This window comes from Mustelus asterias, chromosome 4 (genome assembly GCF_964213995.1).
Source record: "Mustelus asterias chromosome 4, sMusAst1.hap1.1, whole genome shotgun sequence".
In the NCBI taxonomy this organism is placed as follows: domain Eukaryota; kingdom Metazoa; phylum Chordata; class Chondrichthyes; order Carcharhiniformes; family Triakidae; genus Mustelus; species Mustelus asterias.
This window is the reverse complement of record NC_135804.1, coordinates 138,054,395-138,065,255: the sequence shown is the minus strand read 5'-3', so window position 1 is coordinate 138,065,255 and position 10,861 is coordinate 138,054,395. Positions and strand designations below refer to the sequence as shown.

Sequence of the window (10,861 nt, the reverse complement as noted above, 5' to 3'; positions counted from 1 at the left end):
AGTATGTTGGCCTTCATAGTGAGAGGATTCAAGTAGAAGAGCAGGGATGTCTTGCTGCAATCATGCAGGGTCTAGGTGAGGCCACACCTGGAATATTGTGTATAGTTTTGGTCTCCTTATCTGAGGATGTTCTTGCTCTAGAGGCAGTGCAGAGAAAGCTTACTAGATTGATTACTGGGATGGCAGGGCTGACGTATGAGTCGGTTGGGATTGTATTCGCTGGAGTTCAGAAGAATGAAGGGGGGAAATCTCATAGAAACTTATAAAATTCTAACAGGACTAGAGAGGGTAGATGCAAGGATGTTCCCGATGGTGGGGTGTGTCCAGAACCAGGGGTCACAGTCTGAGGATACAGGGTCGACTGTTCAGGAGAGATGAGGAGAAATTTCTTCACCGAGAGAGCGATCAGCTTGTGGAGTTCGCTACCACAAAGTAGTTGAGGCCAAAACATTGAATGTTTTCAAGAAGCAGGTAGATGTAGCAATTGAGGCAAAGGGGATCAAAGGATATGGGAGAGTGGGGCGGAGGCAGGATCAGGCTATTGAGTTGGATGATCAGCCATGATCATAATGAATGGCAGAGTAGGTTCGAAGGGATGAATGGCCTCCTCTTTCCTATGATTCTATACATAGAAGTGCTGGTATGATTTCCGTATACACTATCAATATCATTTGATACAAAAATAATTTTGCCTTGTAGTGTTAGTATTGTACATTTAAAAAAGAATCAAAATTCTCCAACTAAGGCCTGTCAACAATATGCTTTTATTAGAAAGCAAATATAAAGGAGAACTAGAAAACACAATCTGTAAAAACTAAGTGAACTGGAAATCAAAATATTTATTTTAAATCTACCCTTTAGACGAGGCTTTTGATACAATAAGGAACAAAATGAGTTTAAGACTGAAAGACTTGTAGATCAATGGAGTACACATTCTGCATACACAACATAGCAAGTGCCTCAGTTTTTGGCACAAAATTCTTTCAAAACTAGATCTTTTTTAAAAAGAAACTTTCGACAAATTGCTTTTTGGATCTGAGATCAACACTTCCCAACAGTGCTCTCAGGCAGGACTCGCTGTTCCCTATATAGTGCTTACTTCCTTAATGTGCCTATGTACATGCTAATTTTGCTTTAATGAGAACAATTGCATTATCTTCATTGAACATAAGCAATTAAATCCAGGTGTCTCTCTGCAACTAACGCTAAATTCCGAGACATTTGGACTGCAAAGCTGAGTGCTTGTAAACTTCATATTTTCCAAGTGATTACAATTACCAATAAATCTTGACATCAGAATGAGGACTAAATCACTAGTTTGTGTTATTTATATACTCTGTGCTCTAATTCTTGGGCAGTTTCATAAAAAATATTCTCAAAGCAGAAAGAAGCTAAGATAGGTTAGCGATAACATTGGAAAGTGCACAAGTGTGCAGCAAACTTCAAAAATACAGGACATATCGTAGTGTAAAGATTCCCTTTGCTATTATAATTTTGCAAGCTATAAATTTTTTTTTTTAATATAACATTAAAAAACAAACACATTTTAGTATAAATAAGGAAAAGGCATTCCCCTTCATTCTGAATTTCAAACTCGGTAAGGTCCAAGCAAGCTTGATCATCCCCTCGCAAGAGCAGGAAAATTACAAGGGCTCCCTCTACAGACTGGCACTGGTAGCACAGTATGCTTAAATTCACGCTTGAAACTTGAATTCACAGAAATACAGGCTGATCTGATAAACTCTACTACAGAAAATTGGGAATAGCTTGATATTTTAATTATGAACTTAGTTTCAAATCAGGAGCATTTGCAGTGTACCTTGCTATATTGTTCAGCTTCTCCTATTATGCAAAGCCTTCTTAGATTACCTGAAATCAGCGCGTGTAAACAAAATTTTAAAAAACCCTCAACAGCAAGACGACAGCGGTTGCTTTGTGGTTCAAAGCTCACGTACACCAATTATTAGAGTTATATATGACAAACTAAGGTTGCATCCTGGAAATCACTGTTGATTTCATCAGCAGAAAAATGCCGTGAGCCTTGGTGCAACTTTCCCCAACGCCATTTTAGCAGAGACATTAAACAAATTAAAGCCAGTGTTAAAATAACAGTGAAACATCATGCAAAACAGGTTCGGCATTTCTCTGCTGCCACCGCCAACAGAAATTTCAGGGCTCGTATGTTTGTACTGGGTTGTTGTGCACCATCACAACAGAACATGGCATAGTGTCACAACTGAGACTGCAGAACAATCTCAGTCAAAGGCGTTTGACTTTCTTTTAGCCCTCAGCTGAACAGATTTAGCTTGTTCTATTTTTGCCTTTACATCTACATGTTTCTCAAAAAACGTCACTAAAACGGGTTCATTTAACAGTGAGGCCAGTATCTGTTCGAAGGCAAAGGTCCATTCAATCTCAGCTTGGGCTTCTTGGGCAGCATCTTCACCCTTCTTTAATGTCTGGTCGTCCTGAATACTGTCACCACTTTGGCAGTCCTGAATTATACCTTGTTTACTTGGGATGGGAGAGTTTGGGCTGTTCAATGTTCGCCCCACTTCCTCCATTCGAAGCAAGAGGCCAGTGACAGTTGTTATGGCGCGATAAAGTGCCTCCTCATTAGGATCTCCATGGAACAGATTATATAGCGTCTTGGAGAACTGAACGAATTGTGACTGGGAAATTAAAAATAAAGCACGTAAGTCTTCAAGGACATGAATAAAAGGTTTTAGAAACAAGTCTGTGTGTTGCCATTGACAAGAAAATTATTCCAATCTCACAAAGCTAAGCATTATCAGCAAGGTTCAAGCAACCAAATGTCGAACTCGAGCAAAATCAGAAATGCTGGAAACACTCAGTTAGGTCAGGCAGCGTCAGTAGAGAGAGAAAAAGTGGGTTATGAGGAGGAGGGGGGGGGGGGGGGGGGGGGGAATGGATAAAGAATAAAAGGGAAGGATCTGTAAAAGGATGGGGGGGGGGGGCATGGACAATTAAATGACAAAAGAGGATAAAGGTGCAAGGCAAAATGAGGTGGTAATTAGAAAAACAAAAAAATAGGTCCAGAGAAAGTTACAGCGGAACAGCAGGAAGATGGGGGAAGCATGGAAAATCTGGCAAAAAGTCAAAGGCTACTGTGGTCTGGAAATGTGACAGAAGGGAGGAAGATTGAAACTATAACCTGTCGAATGTTCCCAGCATATTGTTTTTAATGACAGATTTGCAACATTCAACACAAGTAACTTGAGCAGCTTATTTCCATTTCTGAATCTGCTTTGTGACATTGTGGATCTGGTTTCATGTACAACATAATAGCGGTTACATGACATATCTTTGTGCCTTCAGTGATTTAAAAGTGCTTCATATCCAACCAAGTGCAATCACTGTTGTTACATGGCAACATACCCAAAAACTGCATTAAGCTCTGCTAATGGCTCCATTGAAAGTACTGCAGTGTGACCCATGCTATACAAACCAGCAAAACATCAAGGTCAAGCCACACTCTCTGCTAAATCAGCCTATCTTAGGGATAGATGCCAAAGGGGCTCAACAGCAGCCAGAATTCCTCTGCCTGACTGCTCGGATCTGAAGAAATAAAAGCAAAATACAGCAAATAACAAAGTGCTGGAAAAACTTAGCAGGTCTGGCAGCATCTCTGGAGAGAGAAACAGAGTTAAACCTTTCAAGCCCAACATGACTTTTCTTCAGAATGATTTCCAAAGACTTATATTGGAATGGGAAAGGTTAACTCGTGTTTCTTTCTCCACAGATACTGCCAGAGCTGCTGAGTTTTTCCAGCACTTTCTGCACTTATATCTGACATCTGGTGGAGTCAAGGTGTGTAAACATATGTTTGCAGGTTTATTGGTTTAATCCCATATGATTAAGGCCTTTGCTTTCTTTTTTTTTAAACTTGTGGGTTTGCAGTATAGTTAGAAAGAACGAAATGGGGAAAGCTGTTCGCCCCTAGGATGCTTTACAGTTTGATGAATCAGGGTACAACTTAACTGACTGCATTGGTCTGTTAAAGGTGCAAATGTTCAATTTATACCTATTGATTTTTTTTAAAAATCACCCTAATATTAAACAATAAGCAGAGTATGTGAAGACCAAAAGGATTGATGAAGGTTATACCTCTACCCAAGGTAAAAAAAACCAGGGTTAAATGTGTTGATATTTCTGTTTGCCTACTGCTCAAAGACATTGTTTGTGTATGGACTCAGTAAAACACAATTAATAGATTATGTTGCAACCACATTAGAATTGTTGGGTTTAAATTGCTTTACAGCTGGGTTAGTCTCTGTTTCTCTGCTGTAGTCCAATCTAAAGACAACTACTTTCTAAGGTAATGCAAGGAGGCCAGTGTTGCTCTTAATGAAGAGCTGCCAACACTCCTGGAACTGTGCCTCATGATGAGTCTGTGACCTTCAGGAGAGGATGGAAGGCATTCCATCTGTTATCTATCATTTCCAGCCAATGGATTACAGATTATAAATGTTCCCTCCTTGCTGGCTAAAGGCATGGAGCTTTGTGAAGTATAATTTCACAGAGACGTTGCCATGACAGAAAATTTAATTCTACGTGTGGCATCACAGCAGCAGGATGATTGTGGTTGCAAGGTCCTTCCTCAGAACTGGCCAATTGAGCCAGTGCGTTTTTCGTTCTGCTTTTAAAACACATTCCCATGGTTTTCAATTTGTTGTTAAATGTTTGCAATAGGATAATTGCTCATCAGGCTACCAATTTTGATTAAATTCATTAGAAGAGGAAGACACTCAGCCATTTCACTGCAAGGTCACACCTTCTCCTTTAAAGCACAAAGACCAGCGCTTTTTAAAAGTATGCTTTAAATTCAAATGGTGACAATATTTCATGTTTTAAAAAATTAGTGTATAATTACAGCCCATTGCTAAATGATCACTGCTTGCAGATAATTAGTCTCATAACTTTTGGGGGAAAGACAGGACATAAAATTATTGACCAAATTATAAATCACTGAAGCCATGAACAGCAGGTTATCAACTGTGTTCTCATTAGTGCTCAGAAAAATTGCACGGATATAGCAACAAGTTTTATTGATTAAGCACTTTTAACATTATAAATTATCCCAAAGAGCCTGACAGCAGAAAATCTGGACAATGAGCAGGAAAAGATAAAGAGTTTCAGGCAGCCAAAGCGTTAGGTCCCGAGAAGGCTTTAAAGAGGGAACAGGTTGTAACGGAAAAAGCGATAGAGGGATGTGTTAAAGTGGGGATTCAAAAGAACTGTGACTAAATGTGGGGCAAGAAATGGGGAAATAAACAAAGGAAGCTAAAGTCGGAATAGCAGAAAGCTTTAGAGGCAAGGATAAGCAGAACAACATACAAATTGTAAACAAGAACAAAGATTTTTGAACTTAAGCACTTAAAATATTAAGCACCTGATCCTCATAAATCACTTGTGTTTTATCCTCTTGTGCTTATAGATTTTTATCTCTCATCAGAAACTTGGCACTACAGCAAGGTACCAATACTAATAATGTGGTGAGTGCAAATAGTGAAACAGGTCACACTGTCACCTGATTTATCCGTGGCAGGTTTCGGATACTTTCCTCTTTCCGTGTCAATTCTTCATGCCACTGTTTCAAATAGGCTTGGATATCAACCTTTCCCTTGTTACTCCCTGAAATCCAAAAACAAGAAAGAAAAGACAGTATTGAGTATTATTTTGACAAAGTTGCATTGCCACAACTTATCTCTCACTATCTAACTGGCCGAATTAAATATATTCTTTACAGCAGAAACCGCAGTTTAAGACAATTACATTTTCACAATCATTGAAGCAATGATTGCAACACCAGCATGAGCTGTTTTATTCACACATTGGGATGTTAATATAATTTATACTTGATACACAAATTTACTTCCATACACATGAAGACAACACACTCTCAAACATGTTTTCTGAAGTACTAGGTACTGACAAGTGAATTGGGTAGATTTGCAACCACTGTTTTGGTATAGTAGCTACTCGAATTCCTGTTTCCCTTATTTTATGGCTTGGTCTTGCAGATGTACTCAAATTCACCTTTGAAATGAAGCAGCCAAATGAGCTCCCTTTCCTTGATGTGTTATCTACCATCTACTGCAAGCCTACCTTCTCTGGTCAACACACGCATTGGGATTCCTACAGTCCAACTCAATAAGATTTGCCTTATCGTCAGCCTCGTAAACAAGGCCCAAGCTCTTTGCTCACTGTGGAAGCTTGTGACTGAAGTAAGGTCGCATCAAAGTCCTGCGAGATAGTCACTGCCCTGATCAGAGCAACACCCGCTGTATATCACACAAACTCATGAATAGGACGAAGGCCGCCACTTGTGCCCAGTCTACCTCAGATTACCCTGGAAGGACAAGGTATCAGAAATATTTGAACAGAAAGAGCTAGCTGTTTCATGCTGCAACTACGCAGTGGCAACACGAGTCGTATTCACCACTAACAGGATGCTGCCGTCAAGCCAAAAAGATGTTCTGTCCATCACTCAAATGAATAATGTGGTACAATAATTTCAGTGTCAGCGTGGTGCTAGGTATGTAGGCTGTACATCCCAAAGATTGGAGGATTGTATCAAACAGCATGTCATTTCAGCTGTTTGTAACAGGCAAAGTACTAACCAGCCCGTGCTTGCAAAACTCAAACAGTGTTCAACATTCGATGTGGTTCTGCAACTGAACATTTGTTGAACAATCCTGACTGTGCTAAATATTACACTGACAATCAATTCAACATCAACAGTCAGGCTCACAGAAACTACATATTAATACACAGGGTCCTGTCCTTTGCACACACATTGCACCTTTCCAACTAAGCAAAATAGGCAGTAGCCACTCTCTGGTTCATTCCCCAGGGCAATGCCTTAACCAGAGACAACCTGCCTGGTTTGAATTTAAACAAAGCTTGGCAGTTAATTGTCAGTCATCAGTGTATTCTCCATGACACCGCCTCTACCAAAGCTCACTTGCTAACCAATCAGCACTTGCTTCTTATACAGTATAAAATTTTGCTCCCTTTACATTGTGTTCTTGTGAATTGTCCTGATGAGTGCAAGATGAAAAGCTTCGACTACAGTTTTTTTTTCCAGCAATACTCTTACATTTACCATGAAACATTGCAAAAGAGCTTGCATACATTTTGCACCTTCCTACAATAAAGAAATGGAGGTTGGAAATCAACCTCACTAATCAACTCCACTAATTCAAACCCCAAAAAAGTCAATACATACCATCGAGCTGATCACCATGAGTCATCGCTTCATCAAAAAGTTCTGGGTGTTTGGAAGCTGCTGGAACTGTACTTTCACCTTCAGTAAATGCTGTAAGCAGAAGACTGGAAAAGTTAAATCTGTAACCATAAATAACTGCGATAAGAACGTGCACTGACACCACCTTAGGACATTTTAAAGTGTTTCACAGCCAATTAATTATTCCTGAAGTGTAGTCATTGCTCTATTGATAAATCTGGCAGCCAATATGCACACAGCAAGTCCCACAAACAGCATAATAGACACATGGGACAGCTATTGGCAAAGACAAAGGGAGCATTTGTCTGTTCTTTGAATGACGCAATGTTTTTTTTTACATTCACTAAATGGGCAGATGAGGCCCCATTTTAACATTGCATCCAAAAGGCAACACTTCCGGCAATGCGGTAGTGATTCAGCCTGAAACTGAACTGTCAGCTTAAATCACGGGCTCTCAATTTCCTGTGGGGTTTGAACCCACAACCTCCCGTGGGATTGGAATCCAAAATCTCCCGACTCGGATGAGAATGACAACTAAGCTAGCACTCCTGTCCTGTGCAATGCCAAAATATCAGCAGTTCCCTTCAATAATTCTGTAAGTGATCAATTTTATTCATCTCTTTCAACACAAGAACAGGAAATGCTGGAAAATCTCAGCAGGTCTGACGGCATCGGTGGAGAGAGAATAGAGCCAACGTTTTGAGTCTGAATGACCCTTCGTCAGAGCAGACGAAGCTCTGACTAGCTGTGATGAAGGGTCATCCAGACTCAAAACGTTGGCTCTATTTTTGCTCCACAGATGCCAACAGATCTGCTGAGATTTTCTGGCATTTTCTGTTTTTGTTTCAGATTTCAGCATCCATTGTATTTTGCTTTTATTCATCCCTTTCCTTGGCTCAAATTCCCCCCCCCCCCCACCCCTCCCTGAACATCACAACTGTCAAAGGAGGGCATCCGTAGCCCTCAGGCATCAAGTAAACAGCCATATTCACGTCCAGTCCGAGACAAGTGGCGTGACAGTCAAGCCAATTCTACTTTAACTGACAGCAGCATGGTAACACTTTTTAAAAGAGTTATAGGACAACTCTAGCTTTCAACTTATTACAATGGCAATTACAGTCACCTTAATATTTAAATAAAATTGTCTCCCTGTTGAGTATAAAATGACTGAGCTTCACTATAATGTGAACCAATGTCAACCATAATTACTTCATGTGAAATACATTTTTTCTGGGATTTCAAGAACAGTGCGCATTTATCAAGTTTAAGATTGTAATACACAAGTGGATTTTCGGTAATTACATGATTTACCTGGTGGAATATGTAATTTAAAAAGTAATTTCAGTTTATCAGTAAATGATCCATTGTACATCACATCTGCAAGAGATGAAACTGAATTAGTACATTTATTACTCAAGATCCTTAAATCCTTTAAGGTTCTAATGAAATGTTTAAGACAGACAGTCCTTTGTATTTTACACAAAATGCCAGAATAAAAAAGCCCTCTGTGAAATGTCACACATCCTTCTCAGCACTGCACCTACAGCAAGCAGCTGAATTTTACATTATTTTTTTGAACCAGTTATTGTTTGCTTAAAATGTTCTATTGCGGAACAGGCTCAATCAATTCAGCCCCATGATTTTGTTCTGCCAATCTATTAGCTACCTCGAATGTATTCCTCTGCCATTGCTCCACATCCCTTGATATCCTGAACCAACAAACCACCCCCCCCCCCCCCCTCCCCACCCCAGTACCCACATCCTTTTGGGGGAAAGAAAGTTCCATATTTCCGCTACCCTGTGTGTGGGGAGAAGTGCATTCTGATTTCACTGCTACATGGCCCAGCTTAAATCCTTTCTTCCATTCTCAAGTGGCACGAAAAATAACTCAGCCAAACAATCGCAGCGCATTCAACTGGATGTAAAATATTGAAGAAAAATAGACACAGATGGAGAAATCAGATTTTCATATGGAACCCAAAATCTATTGGAGAATTCCTTCTTTAGCGAGCCTCTCAATTCCAGATTCACGATGCTTTTACACTATAACCGCAATCTGAAATAATACCCCTTTTACACTCTACAGTTTACGGCAAACTTGAGATTCCAAAAATCACATGGCCAAAGACATATTCAGTACAGATATTCTCCGCCCACATTACACAGAATCATAGAATCATTACAGTGCAGAAGGAGCTCATTCGACCCATTAAGCCTGCGCCGACAACAATCCCATCCTATCCACATAACCCCACGTATTTACCCTACTAGTCCCCCTGACACTAGGGGATAATTTAACATGTCCGATCCACCTAACCCGCACATCTTTGGAGCGTGGGCAGAAACCGGAGCACCCAGAGGAGAAACCTACATGGGGACAATGCGCAAACTCCACACAGACATTCACCCAAGGCTGGAATTGAACCTGGGTCCCTGGAGCTGTGATGCAGCAGTGCTATCTACTGTGCCACCGTGCCGCCCTTAGGACTCAGTAATACTAAAATATGAAGCTCTAAAAGGATACCCACGTGGTTTGAAAAGTAAAATGTTTTACCTAGGGCACACGAAAACTCTTTGAAATTGATGAGGCTATCAGAGTTCTCATCCAGAAGCCGGAAACTCCACAGAGCTAACGATTCTGCGTTTGCAGACTCGGACCACGGGCTTAGGTGCTTGAACAGTGTGCAGTACTGTTTATTATCAATCTGGTACTGCTCTAGGTATGGAAGACTGGAGTCGTGGTGCTTGAGCGCCGGACTGTGGGGAATCCAGTAGCAAGTTAAAAAATGCTCCTTCTACATACCAAAAGGGAAAAAGGGAAAGTGATTTAAGTCTCTCTCATCGAAAGGTCATCCAGTAATATTGAACACACCTTGTTAGACAGGCTAGATTTTTTAAACAAGGGTTCCATAGATCCTCCCAAAAGGTTACAAATTATTTTTACAATGAAATGAAGCAATAAATGATTAGCAGTGATCAAGATTGAGAATCTATGGAAAATGAATGTGATGCTGCTTTATCCAAATCAAAACTATAAGCAGTTCATTCAAAACACATGATATGGTGCTACTGGAGTACTGGTAAGATATGGTGCTTTTTTGAATAAGAAAAATGAGGTGCACAAACTAAAGTCATGTTGATGGTGGCAATGCTTTATTCAATTTATCTTTTTTTAAAAAATAAAATGTTTTCATTACCTGTGGATAGTGATCACTGATAACCTATATAATCAAACGTACGCACGCAGCGTAACCCCTTTCAAAGGCATCACAAGTGCAAAGTGCTGCATTTCTTGGGAATATGAAGCATTTCAGTTCCTCTCAGTGAAAGAAACTTGAGTAGAACATGGTAAAATTGCACAGTTTGAGGGTAAGAAATGTGGGTCTGAAACTAATGTCTCAAATTTAAATAGAGAGAATTACAAAGGCATGAAGGCAAAGTAGGCCAAAGTGGGTTGGGAAAACAGGTTAAAAGAGAAAATGATAGACAAGTAGTGGAAGGTATTTAAGGAGATATTACGTAACTCTAAACAAAAATATATTCCATCAAGAAAAAGTTTTACAGCACAGAAAGGGGCCCTTCGGCCCATCG

General features: G+C 40.0%; 1 protein-coding gene across 2 annotated transcripts in view; it reads right to left on the bottom strand.

Moving 5' to 3' along the window:
* Positions 1–741: 741 nt before the first annotated feature.
* tbc1d8b (TBC1 domain family member 8B) overlaps positions 742–10,861 on the bottom strand; it is a 60,459-nt gene continuing 50,339 nt past the window's right edge. The window contains exons 16-20 of one of the 2 annotated variants that reach the window (XM_078211779.1): positions 9,825–10,065; positions 8,582–8,647; positions 7,253–7,342; positions 5,552–5,655; positions 742–2,672 (exon numbers count right to left, since the gene is read on the bottom strand). In XM_078211779.1, the coding sequence (XP_078067905.1) occupies positions 2,256–2,672; positions 5,552–5,655; positions 7,253–7,342; positions 8,582–8,647; positions 9,825–10,065 (918 nt within the window). In that variant the 3' untranslated portion in view covers positions 742–2,255. The remainder of the gene's footprint in view (positions 2,673–5,551; positions 5,656–7,252; positions 7,343–8,581; positions 8,648–9,824; positions 10,066–10,861) is intronic. The other variant, XR_013497669.1, reaches the window with a different exon arrangement.